Source organism: Carya illinoinensis, chromosome 9 (assembly GCF_018687715.1).
Source record: "Carya illinoinensis cultivar Pawnee chromosome 9, C.illinoinensisPawnee_v1, whole genome shotgun sequence".
In the NCBI taxonomy this organism is placed as follows: Eukaryota; Viridiplantae; Streptophyta; class Magnoliopsida; order Fagales; family Juglandaceae; genus Carya; species Carya illinoinensis.
The window spans coordinates 24,081,090-24,098,398 of NC_056760.1; the positions used below are offsets into that span (position 1 = coordinate 24,081,090).

Sequence of the window (17,309 nt, forward strand, 5' to 3'; positions counted from 1 at the left end):
CAACTTTTTGATTATTTTTCTTGTATAAAACAGCCTCGATCCATTTCGACACATAATCAACAGCTACCACGATATAGAGATTGTCAAAAAAAAAATCTGAAAATGGTCCCATGAAATTGATGCCCCAACAATCAAATATCGAAATTAGATTTAATGGCATCATATTTCGGTGGGTAATCCCTCCCAATTTTTGACAACGCTCACAAATTTTATAAAATTCATGGGTGTCCTTGAAAATAGTAGGCCAATAGAAATCACATTACAAAATTGTAAAAAACTATTTTCTTGCTAGAAAAATGGTCACTACATGTTCCAGAGTAACAAAAAGACACCACACTTTGAAATTCACTATCAGGAACACATCGCCTAATTATCTGATTTGGAAAATATTTAAACAAATATGGATCATCCCAAAATAATTTTTTTACCGCTACAAAAAATTTCCTCGTCTTGTTGAGTTCAAATGTGAGAAATTTCACATGTAGTAAGAAAATTAGCGATATCAGCATACCAAGGCAATTGAGATATACTAAAAAGTTGCTCATTTAGGAATGTATCTCTAATAGGAACTGTCTCCATAGAATCTGAAAGAACAAGTCTAAACAGATGATCAACAACAACATTCTCAACTCATTTTTTATCTGTAATTATGAAGTCAAATTCTTGAAGCAAAAGGATCCATCTAAATAACCTGGGCTTTGTGTCTTTTTTCGTTAAAAGGTATTTCAAACCAGCATGATCAGTAAAAATGACAATTTGAGACTCAATCAAATAAGAATGAAATTTGTCAAATGTAAAAATTACTGCAAGTAGCTCTTTTTCAATTGTTGAATAATTCATTGAGCACTATTTAAAGTTCTACTTGCGTAATAAATCACACAAGGCTTTTTGTCCTTACGTTGACCCAACATAGCTCCAACAGCATAATCACTATCATCACAAATAATTTCAAATAGTAAATTCCAATTAGGTGATTGCATAATTGAGGCTGAAATCAATATACCTTTTAGTTTTGTAAAAGTTAACTTACAATCTTTAGTCCATACAAAAAAAATTTCCTTTGATAATAAATTACACAAAGAGCTAGAAATTGTACTGAAGTCTTTAATGAATTAACCTCCTGTAAAAACATGCATGACCTAGAAAAGATCTGATATCCCTGATATTCTTTGGGATGGGCAAATTAGAAATTAATTCAATTTTGACCTTGTCCACTTGAATACTTTGAGAAGAGACAATGTGACCAAAGAAAATCCCTTGAGTCATCATGAAATGACACTTTTCCCAATTTAAAATCAAATTATTTTCTTTGCATCTAATTAGTTCTTTTTCCAAATGAGTCAAACATTCATTAAAAATAGAAAAATCATTTATGAATATTTCAACAAAATGCTCTACCATGTCATTGAATATGCTCATCACACATATTTGAAATGTAGCAGGAACATTACAAAGTTCGAATAACATCTTTTGATATACAAAGGCACCAAATGAACATGTAAAAGTAGTTTTTTCTTAATCCTCAGGAGCAATCTCAATTTGATTATATTCAGAATAATCATTTAGAAAGCAATAAAATTTATAGCTCGCTACACATTCAATGATTTGATCCATAAATGGTAGGAAAAAATGATCATTCATAGTGACAAAATTTAGTTTTCTGTAATCAATGTGTATATGTCAACCAGTAGTAACTCTAGTTGGTATCAATTCATTATCAGCATTCTTAACTACAGTCACACTAGATTTCTTAGGTACCATCTGTGTAGAACTAACCCATTTTTTGTCATAAATATGATAAATAATCCCTACATCCAGAAGTTTTAACACCTCCACTCTGACAACCTCTTTCATGTTAGAATTCAGTCTACGTTGCATCTCTCTAGAGGGCTTAACATTGTCCTCTAGATATATCCTATAGGTACAAATTAAAGGACTAATACCTTTAATATCAAATATGGTCCATCCTATTGCTTCTTTGTGTTCAATGAGAACACCAATTAATTTTCTCTCATGAATTTCATCCAGTTTTGATGAGATGATCATTGATAATGTCTCTACTTGACCTAAAAAAAACATATTTGAGATCAGTAGGTAGAGGTTTCAAGTCAAGTTTTGATGCTTGCACACTTGATTGGAGGGGCACAATATCATGATGTGGTAATTCCTCAAAAAGTGTCCTCCATTTATCAGTGTCCATTATAGGAGTAGATTCTAACAAAAACTTCATAAATGTAAGTATAGAATCATCATTAAAATTTTCACCATAAACCAAACAAGCCTCCACATGGTCAAAACAATTGACAAATCAAATTTATTTTGAACAAGAATTTGGATCAAATTCACTTCATGCATGTCATCATCATCACCAGGTCGTTTACAAATATTGAAAATATTCAACTCCAAAGTCATGTTGCCAAAAGAAATTATCATCACACCACTCCTACAATTTATTAAAGTATTTAAGGTCACAATGAATGATCTATCCAAAATTATAGGAATTTGAGTGCAAACATTAAAAACATGTTATGTGTACAAAACAATAAAATCTACTGGAAAATAAAATTTACCTACTTGCACTAACACATCCTCAACTATCCCTCTCGGTATTTTTATTGAGCGGTCAACAAGTTGAAGTGTTACCTTAGTGAGTTTAAGTTCACCAAGACCCAATGGCTCATATATCGAATAAGGTAGGAAGTTAACACTAGTATTAAGGTCAAGTAAAGTTTTTTTCAATTTTAAAATTTCCAATCATATAAGAAGTTGTTGGATAACTTGGGTCTTTATACTTTGGAGGAGAATTATTTTGAAGGATGACGCTTATCTATTCTATGAGGAAAGCCTTCTTTTACACTTTCATCGTACGCTTCATTGTACAAATATCTTTCGAAAATTTAGCGTAAGATGGAATTTGTTGAATTGCATCTAACAAAGGAATGTTAATTTTTACTTGTTTGAAAATCTCAAGAATGTTAGCATTTTGAACCAATTTATGAGAAAGATACAACCTTTGGGCAAAAGGAGTAGGTATTGGGGCTTTTACAGGCATATCCAACTCAACCTTATCAAGTTCACCATTACTCTTGAAATTTGAAGAATTGTTGGTCTCATCAACTTTCATTGAAATACTCTTATCAATTTTTTTTCCATTACGTAGAGTGGTGATGGAATTGGTATGTTCAAATTTTGAATCAGAAGAATTTGAATATCTTACCTCCTGAGGTTGAGTAGGAAACCTACCATTTTCTTAAGCGTGCAATGCGGAGGTCAAGTCGTTAATAGAACTTCCCATCTCATTAATGACCTACATTGTCTGAGTGTTAATATTGGTTTGCCCCTGCATAAAAGTTTGTAATGTCTCCTTAAGGGTTTTCTTATATGGAGGCACATAAAGAGTAGAAGAAGAAGGCCTCTAAGGATTTTGATTTGAATTGGACTCGTTCTTCCAACTAAAGTTGGAGTGATTTCTCTGAAGGTCCCACTAGATGCCAATATTTCTGATAGAACAATGGTGATATCCCATCTGGTTTAGGAGCTTTTTGAGGATGCATTTGCACCAATGCATCAGAAACTTCAGCTTCAGTGTACACCTTGCATAGTTCTTCATTCATTGGTCTTCTTGCTTTGCTAGTAAGTGGTCTAAAAAAATCAAGAGACCATGTAGGATTTGTGCTTCTAAAAAGGTCCTCAAAATAGCCAATGATTAACTGATTTCTCTGCTCACCAGTATGCCAATCTCCATTACCATATTTTATCCTCACTAGCCTATTCTTTCTATGCCTTTGAGAAGCCTTCATATGAAAATATCTCGAATTTGAGTCACCTTCTTTTAACCACATTTTTTTTTTATTTCTGTTTCCATATTAATTCATCCATTTCCAACCACTTTTGTACCTCATCATGAGCCCTACTATGAGCTTCCCTATCTTCCTCCAAAGGATCACAATCATGCAGAAAAACCAAATTTTGTCTTGCCAAGTTCAGCTGTTTTTGAACATTCCCAAAAATTTTTTATTCCAACAACTTAATTGAACCCCACTTTCCTTTATCAAACCAATTACATGATCCATACTACCTATCACATTCCTCCTTCAAGTGGACTTGATAATGTCTTCATAGGCCTTCTCCCCAACCCACATTGATTCGAATTTAAACTATTTTTTGGACTTTACAGAAATCTCCTCTCCATCAATAATAGCCCATAAAGGAACATGATTTGAGTATACAACCAAACCTTGTACAACAAAAGCAAAAGGAAATATAGTTCTCTATTGTAAATTAGCAAAGGCCTTTCATGAACACAATGCATCCCTCCCCTACGATTACTCCATGTGAACTTCTGATTCCTATACCCCAAATCCTTCAATTCACATTCATTAACAGCATTTCTGAATGCTTTAATTTGCCACTTAAGTCTAGGATTGCCTCCACATTTCTCATGGTGATGCAATACCTCATTAGGATCACCTATCACTAACCAAGGGTCCCCATTCTTCTCACATAGTCTTCTCAACAAATTCCAAGTTTGAACCCTTAATGCCACTTCAGGGTACCCGTAAATTCCAGTCATAAATCACGGCCCATCCCAAAATCAGTCTCAATAGCAGCATGAATATGACATTGCGAGTAATTTAAAATAGAAAGTTTTACATCCCTTCCCCAAAGCAAAGCAATCCCACCTTTATGACCACAACAATCCACAACTAAACAACTTGAAAAACCCAAATGAAACTTGCATACCTCAAATTCACACGCTATCAATCTTGTTTCTTGTAAGAACAAGATGTTTGGATCTTCCCTCTTTACTAAGTCACAGAGGGTTCGGATGTCTCATGGGTTCCTAAGCCCATAAGCATTCCAACTTAGAACTGTCATTGGTCTTAGTGGGGCTGTTCAACAGCAGCCCCCGATACCATCTACTCAGAAAAGCCATGCATGGTACTTCTCTTCAAAGGTTGCTTCCCAGAATCGATATAAACAGAAGAATCTTTCCTCTTTTTGGTTTTTGTTCAAATTGACCGTTGAGACCCATCAATATTTGGAAATTTTGAATTCAAATCCAACAGCCTCTTCCACTTTCTAGCAACAAGCCCATCAGGCTTTTCACAGCCCATTAATAGCTCTTGAGAATCACACTGAACTCTCTTGACAGGCCCACTAAACAAAGTTGGTCCATCATCTTGACTACTCAACTCAACAGTATTTTGAATTTTAAACGTATTCCCAACTAATTCAGAGTGATTCCCTTCCTTCAGTAACGACTCCCTCAAACCCTCCTAAACATCTTCAACTCTTTCTACCTCCATCTTTGCTGCTATAAAAGTTGTATTGAAACGTTCAGCAACTTCATTGCGTCTGTTTTAGCAATTAAATCTGGATTGTCACTTGTAACGGCCTTTCCGCCATCTTGCTCCTATAATCCACCTACTGCCGATGGTCCACCCACTACCTAGCTTGCCATAAAAGATGACTTCCGGTGATCACGATCACAGGCTTTAACATCTTTTATACTATCATTGAAAGATGAGGCCCTCAACCATGCACCATAGTGGAGCAAAACTTCCTCCATATCCTCCGACTGTTGTATGGCACACTCCTTATCACCATGTCCCAGGCATCCACACCAATAACAGAAATTTGATAGACGCTCGTAAGAAAAATGAACCTAGGCCGGAGCTTCCTCCCCCTTGGCAAACTTAGTTCCTTGCAGCAGAGGCTTTGTAACATCCAGTGTTACTTGTACTTGCATAAACTCTCTCCAAGCCAACTCTCCCTCATCCAAATCTACGTCCTCAACCCTACCTATTTTAGTGCCAACCCTCTTTCCCACATAAGCATTTCTTGCCCAAAGTGGGAGATCATGAAGCCAAAGCCAAAACTGAGTTTCAGAGATTTGAATATGATGAATCTGTTGACTTTCATCCACCTCATTCATCAACTCCAAATGCTTATTGAAGGACCAATGGCCCTCACGCACCACCTTCTCTTGTCATGAAGATCCTCAAATTCAACCAAGAACAAAGATGAACTAAGATCTCAAAATTGAACACTTTTTACCAGTCACCATGCCTTCCTCATCGTTATCTTAAACGCATCCCTATTGAAATGTCTATCAGTGAATAAAGACATTACCAAGAACTTTCCTCCGTGCAAATTCAGATCCTCTAACTTTTCCAACTCAACCACCACTTCATCATTTTCATGATCCGTCAACGATAGACCCTTGTCCAGCTCCTATAAATCACTATCCATGCTACCAACAAGAAACGCCAATTGAAAGAAAATGAAAATATTCAAAACTACACACAGGCAGTAAAGCACATCTCCACTTTCACCCTAGAAACCCAGAGAGAGAGAGAGTGGAAATTTTGCTAGCCATCCTTTTTTGTTGTGTCATGATCCCTTTGTGCATGCCGTACTTTTCCCTAATTACCTTTATTCCCTTGAGCTCCATGCTTGTCTTGCCATATCAAAGCCTTTTAAAACATTCCATTAAATTGGGGCTTGCAATCAGGTTTTGCCCCTCCATAATTACTACTAAATCTTGTGGTTGACTTCTACACTCATGAGGCAACTGAGAATCTGAAATTTCAATCACGATTGTTCTTCTTGTCTTTCAATGCTGCCATCTTTTCTTGAATATCGTGAGCTTTTTTATGAATATTTATTGTTGTATTGTGATGCCAACGTCTATTGCCTATCATGCCTAGGTGACTGTAGTACCCAAGGGTGGGGCCTTTAGGAGACTCGCCCTTTGCTGTTGCATTGTTTAGAGGTGATCTACAAGAGTGGGAAATCTCTTCACATGTGATGTTGTAAGGGTTTCCAAGGATGGTCCTTGAGGAAACTTTTAATATGTGTTATAGGGGTCTTCGAGGATGGTCCACGAGGAGACTCTTGACATCTGATGTTGTATGCCCTTCGAGTATAGGCCTTGAGGAGAGTCAGCATTTACTAATACATGAACATAGTAGGAGTCTTCGAGGATAGGCCTCATGAAGGCTCATCCATGTGGGTAGTAAGGACGTGTTTTCTGCGACTGGAGTAGATTGCAAGAGGAGTACTCACTAGATGTTTTAGGAATATTGGTGGGTTAAGGTGAAGTGGCGTTTTGAACCAACGCAAAGTTATTGGGGAGTGGATACCCTAGGTTTTGGAAATCCATGCTAGTTACAGTGATGTGGGATTCACAAATGGCATGTTTCTCTAGCTTAATTGAGCCAAAGTCTATGAGCACGATTGACAACTACGATACTTGGGTTTTCTTCATAGGAGTGACTTCAAATGATGACACTGAAGTCATTGACGTCCTAGTATTATATACTATATAACAGTATACTAGTATATAGTATACTTATATAGTATATATACTTATATAGTATATTATAATATTATAATATAGTATACTAGCATTTCCAAAACATTGAGCGCATTTGAAAGGAAACAAACCTGTTTGAACGTTAATTAGCCAAACAAATAATTTAGCATTCAAAAGTCAATAATTCTATTTGAGCACATTATTTAAACAGAAAAAGCATTTGAACTGGAAAAATTCTCGTTACGACTTAATACAAAATACCCAGTTTGAATGTTGAACAGTTTCCATTGACAACAAACAGTTGTGAAAAGCCCAACCTCCTTTGTACGCTACCACTTGCCACCAACAACTTCGTTCGAAAACTATTTTATGCTATCTAAGATGTATGGCCCATCTCATCAAACTTTGTAGATGCATTTTATAATGATAAACTGATGGAAAAAAGGGGGGGAGGGGTCAGATTTCAAATCAAATCCAACCTTTTTTTGGTGTTTTCCAACCATCACACAAGGCATTTGGCTATAGAAACTCCATATTAATTTGGACCGATTAAAAATAAGGATTCTTGATGAATCCTTGGTTTATCCATTCAGTTCTGAGTCGACTTAGCCATGGCTTTCATGGTTGATAGCGTTTGAACGGCTTCTAACCTGTTCAACACTAATTAGCCAAACAGACATTTTAGCGTTCAAACAAGCAACAACACTTCAAATGCTAAAATTTGAGCTGCTCTTCCTTTTGAATAGGTTTGGCTTCCCATTCAAATGACACATTTATGTATTTTGAAGGTCATAGACTCATAGGATTTATATTGTTTGAACTATATATGGTTCCGTTCGAATGAATAGTAATCATTTGAACAGGTTAGAATGTTGTTTGAATGGTTATAAACTGTTCAAATCATTAGAGATATTGTTTGAGCATTAGTATTGCCATTCGAACAAGGTACATTTCGAACAAGGTACGTAGTCGTTTGAATAGTATAGTTCCTGTTCAAACATCACAGTAATATAATTAGAACTTTTCAATTTATTTATATTTGTTGTGTATGTGTTTTATGAACAGTGAACTAATGGCACCTATGGGAAGAAAATGTGGGAGAGAGGGCCAACCTAGCGGTGAAGCTAGTGAGGTGAGGAGGCCGATATTGTCAAGCGAGAGATCATTATAGAAGACTTCTGTGATTTTGTGTGGGATAGTTGGAGCCTTTTTTTTTTTATTATCAGTGATAGAGGATGATGCACGATTTGTCAACAAAGAGGTGTGGCTTATCCAAACATGGTCACTAAGTTTTACTAGGCCATGGGTCAAATGGAGGCTTACAAGGAGTCCTTCTTGTTCACTACTCGGGGAGTGACCATTACTATATCAGCAGATATTATCGTTGATTTTCTTGGGATCCCACTTCAAATTGGTGCATACCTTATACAATAATCAGTAGCAGGAACTAATGGTGATGATGCCATCAAGGATGAGGCTCTAGCAGATGAGGGTTCCACAGATGTCGAGATTCGTCAGTTGATGCATGACAATTCAGCTCCTCCATATGATGGTAACAATTTGATCAAACATGTTAATTGTATTGCATTTTTTTCGCAAAATAAATTTGATTGTATCGCATAATATTGATCCGAATAAATACAAGACTGATTTCGACATTGAATGGACTCAATTTATGTTATGAATAGCATGAGGAGAGCTGAATAATATGCTTTTATACTTCCTAATCCGCATCCGATTTGATTCATGGTATTCTAGTGGAGGTAGTCTACCGTATGCATTGATGATTTCAAACCTCCTAGTCCAATTGGGGGTTAATGTGCTAATAATAGAGTAGAGGCAACCATAGATCCGACCCCTCAACAATATCACCTTCAGCAAGAGTGAGGGCCACTTGTGGAAAGCTTGCATTAATGTTCCAGCGACACAAGATAGTGGCAAGGAGTGTGATCCAGCTTTTACTAATGTTGTTGTTGCTAGACAGGCTGGAAAGGCTACTATCATGGAGGTATGATCCCTCCTCGATAAGCATCACACACTTTTAATTCAAGAGATGGAGAGAATCATTGCGCCCATCATAGTTCGACTATAGGAGATTGACGAACGCATTGCTGTCACCCAGGAGGACTTGGATAATCTTACACAATAATTTTATTTGTTTTTTGACTTTTTGTTTTGTAATTAACATGTTATCGAGTTAATTAATATTTCTTTTTTATTTGTTATATATAGTTAGCTTGTTTCTTATCAAAATCAGTTTCCTTATTTTATTTACCACTTTATGATAATATAAAAAATGACACTCCATAGAAGGTAATGTTTTTTTAATTGCAAATTTTTATTTAGTATAATAAAATTTATTAATTAGTTCTTAAATTAATTATATACAATTTCTAGGAATATGATATATTTTTATTTAACATAAATAATAATAAACCCTTATAGGTTATTTTTGATCTTTTGAAAATGATAATTAATAAATTCAAATAATATTTATTTTTAAAATATTTGAATGCACCGTTTGAACGTTTATTATAAGCATTCGAATGGTTTATAGCTCCATTTGAACATAAAAATACCATTCGAACTATGTAACAACCATCATCGCCAAATTTATTTATTACTTCCCACCAAAACATTCATTCGAAATGTCAACATTTGAACGTGAATTAAAATACTGTTCGAACTTGTATGGGTTTGTTTGAATGGTATAGGCTTTATAGCTACTATTATTTATAACATCCCACCAAAACTATAGTTCGAATGGTTAAATTTCTCATTTGAATGGTTTTTACCTTTCCCCGCACAATTATATATACATTTGCGCCACAACTATTATTCAAACATAAGTAAAATACTGTTTGAATGTTTTTTGAAGAGTTCGAACAGTTTTTTTTTTTTTTAAACGACATATTTCATCTCAAAAAGTCTAGTTCGAATATATATTTCCATGTTTGAACGCATAAAAAGCTGCTTCCATGTGTTGAGGTGAAATTTAATTTTCATCCCAAATAAATACTTTTAGGGACAATTTAATTTGTTTTTAAAAAATTTCATCTCTAAAAATCTAATTTCTTGTAGTGTCAATAGCATATTGAGCAAGAATCTTCAACTCGGTCGTAGACCATTTCCACATCTAGCTAATTGCATAAAAGCCTCGTCTCTCCTAACTTGGGCCCATTACCAAGCTTCATTTGCTAAAAGGACCAAGCCAAGAATTTGTCTACTGCTTAGAGAGGCATTTTGGAGTTTCGATATAATCTTCTCCACCGCCGTGATCAATCTGTTTTCTATGAATTTTGAGAGGATTTTGTACATCCCTCATACCAAGCCACTCACCAAGCTAATAAGATTATAATCATTTACGCACCTAGTTTTTTTGGAATGATTGCAATGAAGGTTGTGTTGAGGCTTTTTCCAAACCTTCAATTTTCATAAACTCATGGAAACCCCTCATGATTATAATTCAAAACAATTCTTGACCATTTCATAATTGTAGCCAAGTGCTACGTACGTACATGTTTCACTTTAACAGGAGAGGTTTTGGTAGGGGGTAGAGAAAAAACTGTTACAAGCATAATCTGGTACTGGAACTCGGATAATTATATCAAAACATGATAGCATAATGTCGTTATTACTATTATCTCTGTATAGAAAATAAAATCTTACATCTACAAAATAAAATATATAAAATTCCGCAGTTCCAACTAGTAATGCACCAGACCATGTACATGACAAAGGAAAGAGCTCTAGAAATTAACCAAAAATTCCGCAGTTCCAACTAGTAATGCACCAGACCATGTACATGACAAAGGAAAGAGCTCTAGAAATTAACCACCACATACTGGCTCTTTTTTCTATCCTAAAATCTAAGTTACATGTAAAAAGTCTTGGCAAAATTGAAAATTCGAGTCTCTACAACATTTTATGTGACCGTTATCATTGCCACTGTAGGCATATTACTGATTTTTTCCCTCCAAGGTATTTCAGACAACTTGGATACAATGAATGATAGGCTTAAATGAGTGATAGACAAATCTATTTATCATCATTTTTATCGTCATCCTGATTCCTCTCAACATTCCATTGACGTGGCATTAAATGATAGGCTTACAAATAAAATATAATAAATAGCCTCAAATCATTTAATGCCACATCATGGGATGATGATAGAATGATAGTAAAAAAGATGATGAGTAGCATTACTTGGATACAATATATATATATATATATTTTATAAGTACAAAACATGGCTACAATATGATTCCATTCTCCATCAAATTGTATACCAAACAATGTAATATCTAGTCTATGCTCTATTCTAATGTTACTACCAAACTAAGGAATAAGAATAGCTATTCCAATCCTAGGAATTGTCATTCGAACAAAACATGTCCCAAATGTTTGAACTCCTTAAAAGTATTTTTAACAGTTAAGAAAAACCTTTTTCTTTTCCCAAGAAATTGCATCAAAATTACCATAAGGAAGTTTGTCTCCACATCTTGCTATTTTTTCGAAAAGGAGTAGCGAAAAGAACAACCATCGTATAGAAATAGCCATATCAAAATTATATTTTCTTCTTGATGTTGTAAAACTGAAAGCATGTGGTAACCAGCAAAAGGGTTCCAGAAGGAAACTTCTATATAACAAGAACAGAGTGCAGCCTATCATTCTGGAAGACCTAAAAGCTTAGAATTAAAAAAAAAAAAAATAAGGGTCGTTCGTCATGCTTCATTCCAAACTTCATAGATATTAGAAGGCAGTGATAAAGGTGTAAAAGGGGACACCAGTACCAAACTTGTTCACAAGACAAAGACTACACACCAAGCAGGAGTATTTCAAGTTTCAACAGTCAAACATCTTTCGAGGAACACCATCTATTCATGAGGCTTCGTCCACACCTGCAAGTCATGAAAGTGCGTCTCAACATCAACAATCACATATAACCAACCAGTGGTGGAGTAGGGATTTTGATTGTGGAAAAGATTAAACGGGCGTTGAAAGAAAAAATATAAAAATATAAAAGAATACAAATAACAAAATATATAAAAATTGAACAACAGTTAATTATCATTTAAAACATATAAAGTAATAACATTTTTATCATGGAATGAGCTACAACAAGCATACAGCAAAATTCTTAGGGCACCGGTAGCAAGGTGATCAGATGTTAAGGACTAAGAAATGAAAGCTGCCCACATTAAACATACCCTCTAAACAGCCATTTCACAGAGAGCAAGCACATGTTAACTTTCATCCAGATGGTGTAACTGCATATAGCAGAAGTCCTCCCCACTGGCTTACTAAAAATACAACCGTAGAACTCCTAAAGAACTCCATCCAACTTTAATTCATAAAATATCTTGGATATAAAGAAATAAAACATATCATCTATCCATCCTCATGACAGCTAGTCAATCCTGAATTGCTATGGATGAACCCCACAAGTGAACACCAACAGCACTGCCAACAATCTTTCCTGAGCTAAATCTCTTTCTGAGGTTCTTACCAGACAAACAGCAACCTCATATGGTGCAAAGTATACAACATCCTAAATTTATCACTCCTCCACCTCAGCAATCTCTTCTTCTGCATTGTGAATCTTCAGGTTTTACAACAAAAAAGAATATGCGTTCTTCCATGATTTGTATATGAATTGCTTTTTTTATTCATATTTTTGGGACACAAATTGTTGATATTTATCTATGACAACACTTTCTATCTTGTTTTGATGGAATAAGGTAATGTTTTTGATAAGTAAGAGAAACTTCTATTGAAACAAGTAAATAGGTATAGCCCAAATACACAGAAATATGTGAAAGCGAAATGGGGTAAGGTAAATTGAGCGAGAGATCAGTGGCTTGCTGATGTATTTCACTTTAAGACTTTAACTTGCATCATTTTCTTTCTTGTTTCTCCTTCCTTTTGTTTTCTTCTATTTAAGAAAGACTCCCCTTTCTTTGTAATTGGTTCCATCAACTTTTAGGCGCATGCATAATACATTTGGATGTGAACTTTTATGCCCCTCGCACTCCCACCCCACAACAAAGAAGTGACAGTGGGTAATAAGTTAAAGAATGATATTTAAAGGCAATTGCTTACATACAAGATCTCAACAACAAAGCGGAATCTTCCATTTACATTAATGCCAAGTTAAACTAGTACTGCCCCTCTCAAATAAAACACACTCATGCAACCAACAGGATCCAATCAAAGGGATTTCAACTAAAGCATTTGAAATTTTACCCAAAAGAGGGGCTCTATAGATCTGTGAAAGATAATGCCACACAGATACATATGTGTGTGTGTGTGTGTGAGTGTGCGCGCGTGCATGTGCATGCGCGAATGTGTGTGCGTGTGCAAATGCATGTGCATTCAGCATCACTCTTTGGAGTCGGCGAGAGGAAAAAGTGAATTCATTCCTAAAGAGTAGATAGGTGAACTCAAGTACCACCAGTAGAATGGCAATTAAAAGCTTCAGAAGATGAATTGGCTTAGCCTAGAAATATGAAAGTTAGATGGTGATTGTATTAAAAACCAATTCCCATAAGCACAGAAATGGCAGTCGTATTTGAAACCTTTAACTTAGAGTTAAGTTTCAAGAGAAATTGGACAAAAGAATAGAAGAAAGGGAGAATGGCCTCTGTTCTTACCATTATGACCTTTTATAAGCACAAAAAACCTTTTAGTAATACAATAGCCCATATACCGTGCTGTTAAAATATAGTAGTTCAGTCAACACAGCACAACACTGTAAACTGTTCTACCCTGAAACAGAGAGTAACTGAACTCGATGTGAAATAAAGGGCATCATGATGTCTCACTTTCCTGGGAGGCTCATTTTCCCGATTTGTGTCAAAAGAGATTATTGAGGGTATGTTTGGATCAATTTCACACTTTGATGAATTGTGGGAGAATCCATGAGGGTCACAAATATTTTGAGGTTGGAAATATGAGGATAAAAGCTGTTAGATTCGTAGACATGGTGAGAAGTGTTATTCATCTTATCAAATTTCCGGTTCCCCAAGTTTTATGTTGGCACGGAAGTTCAAAGTTTTGAAGGATAATCTGAAGAAGTGGAATGTAAAAATCTTAGAGAATGTTGATTGTTAGAAGAAGCCTCTCCATGAGGTGTTGCAGGGCCTGTAGGGTAGGGAGAAGATTAGGATTCTTTCGGATGAGGAAAGGTTGAGGAAAACTTGTGTGACTGCCGAACTTGAAAAGGTGATAGGAGATCTCAGGCAGGCAAAATTCTGAGACAATTCGAATATGGCATTGAACCAGAAGGATAAAATCACTTTAAAGACTTGAACCATTAAAAAATGTTATTTGAACAAGGGAAAAGGGGAGAGAAGAAATAATCATCCATCTATATTATTATGCCACTCAAGACCAAAAACGAAAAGCTATATATATATATATATAGTGGAGTACACACAAAAATTTCCCCGAAAAAATTAAGTCACACCTAAAAGAGCAAAATGTAACCAGGTCATCAATATAATGGACTTCATGATGTTTCACTTTCAGAAAAGATACACTTCAGCAAAGGTGATTACAATCAGAGACTATTTAGAACTTTGATAAGGAGACACTTAAATTATCGTCTGATAAGTAACGCAACATTTTAAAAAATTAAAGATTTACTATAAAGTTCAAAGAAAAAGAAGCTATGAAGTGGAGAAGTATTAATTGGGTACGGTTACGTGTAATTGTTTAGGTCTCATGGGCGAGTCCTAAGGGCTCTACCAAGGGGTGGTTCCCCATCATTTAAAAAAAAACAGTTGTGTAATTGTTGAGACAAAAGGACGTTTTAATTTTAATTTTTTTTTACTAGATAAAGGATATTTTAATTAAATAAAGCACAAACAAAATCTATTACCCAAAACATGTAAGTTATACAAAGGACAATAATACAATTGTTTTCTGCTAAAATTCAAACTGAATTCTTGGAGCTCAATTGCTATTATTCAACGCTTAGGGGGAAACGAGATCAATAAACCATGTCAGAAATAAACACCAATCACCAATCGCCAATGCACCATGTTTTAACAACATTGAAACAAGCTGAAGTTCAGTGTGAAATAAGATCTAAATCCAAAAGAACGTATGCTAAAACCACTAGTCAGAAAAGCTCCTATTTTTTCTTTGCAAATACGAAGGATGATAAATAAATTAGAAAAAAACAAAGCTGAAGGAGAAAGCATAAGTATAATAATCTGCACAATACATTGGCATCAGGATAACTGCACCTAATGCAAAATAACAGGCAGAGTCTTCTATCAAATGTATATGATAAAAACATAGAGCAAACTAATTATGCAAATATAGCGATTAATAAGAGAGTAAACCTCCAGAATTTTTTTTTTTTAAAAGCAATCTTTTTTATTTATTTTTAAATGACTATAAAAAAGGGTTCAATCCTTAAAAGAAATGTACGCTTCACTAAGGAAATAAACAAGATTACCAGTTTGCTTATCCAATGCATTATGGTACTCCGGCTTATCCTCCACACAGGCCTTTGCTACTAGACCGTGATTTGTCTCGGCCCCATCCTTCTCGTCCGGGAACCGTACAACGACGACGGGACAGACGCAGTGGTGCACGCAATAATCGCTGACACTACCGAGCCTGCTCTTTGTGGCGCGGCGTGAGGCTCCGAAACCTCGGCTACCCATGATGACGGTGCTGAGGCCGAGGCGCTCGACCTCGAGACAGAGGCGCTCCTTCATGTCGTGGTCCTTGACGATGTGAATCTTGAAGTGGATTTGGGCATGAGCGAGTGGCTGGGCGAGGTCGTTGGCTTTGGTGACGGTGAAGGCGTCGAAGTCGTGCTCGAGCTTCAGCTGGGAAAGCTCGTCGTGGAGGGAGAGGTCGATGGCACCCCAGTCGGCGCCATAGAGGACACTGGTGGGTCGGACGTGGATGAGGATGACGGAGTCACCGGGACGCAGATAGTTATGGACGGCCCATTTGACGGCAAAGGCGCTTTCGTCGCTAAGATCGACGGCTATCCCGATCTTGCGTTGGTCACCGGGGTTGGAGGTTCCGCTGATCGGGAATCTCGGCGATGACGGTTGCACCGTAATGGCGGTGGCTGTATCCGTTGGGTGTTTGGGAGAAGTCATAGAATTTGTACGCCTTGGGTTTTTGAGTTTGGGAGTAGGGATTACCTGGCGGTGACGGTAGAGTCGACGAAACTCCCTCTCTTTGGAAGTCCGGCGCGCAAAATCAGTTAGGCTTCAACAAGCCCAAATGAGCCCAAGACTATAATATGTATGAACTTTTGTTCTGAAAACAAGAAATCCCAGAAACTTGTGGAAAAGGTTTCCAACGAAGCTTTGTATTCCTAATCTGCATAGGATTTGTTCTCCCTTCCCTCGCTGTATAAATTCTCCTTGTTGATTGTTAAACACCAGATCTTGAAGGAAAAATCACAAATACGGATAAATCACTTCGAGGGGAGCACCTCTAGAGAGAGATGAAAAAGTAGAGAGAAAAGATAGGTAAGAAAAATTAAGATGCCCTTCATTGTGGCTAGAGTGCTCCATATAACAGAAGCCTACAACACGAAAAACGCCACGGGCTTTGTACATGACTGGATAAATAACATAATTTAGAGCATATTCATCCATATCCAAAACAATAGGTACTTTTTAGCTATTAGGAATGAAAAAATGACTCACAATACATTATGCAAACTTTTTAAATAATTTAATTTTGACTTACAGTATTTGTAAACTAAAATTTAAATTAGATGGTTACGGTTGAATGAGCAAATATATATTTTATTATGTTTTTTACACTCTATTCTCTCCATTTATATCTACAAACATCTAGATAATTTAATTATAATATGATTACTAATTAACATATAATAGGTAGAATAGTAAAATATAATAGAATAAAATAAATTAATAATTAAAAAATATTAAATATTAAATATTTTTATACTTATTAATTACTCATTGCTATATAATGAATAAAT

The 17,309-nt window shown here is 35.8% G+C and overlaps 1 protein-coding gene across 1 annotated transcript; it reads right to left on the bottom strand.

The window, feature by feature from the left end:
* Positions 1-11,866: 11,866 nt before the first annotated feature.
* LOC122277143 (universal stress protein PHOS32-like) lies at positions 11,867-16,883 on the bottom strand. The gene is made up of 2 exons (XM_043087019.1): positions 15,789-16,883; positions 11,867-12,222 (listed from the first exon to the last, which is right to left on the bottom strand). The coding sequence occupies exons 1-2, from the start codon at positions 16,447-16,449 to the stop codon at positions 12,203-12,205; spliced, it is 681 nt and encodes a 226-aa protein (XP_042942953.1). The 5' UTR covers positions 16,450-16,883; the 3' UTR covers positions 11,867-12,202.
* Positions 16,884-17,309: the final 426 nt, after the last annotated feature.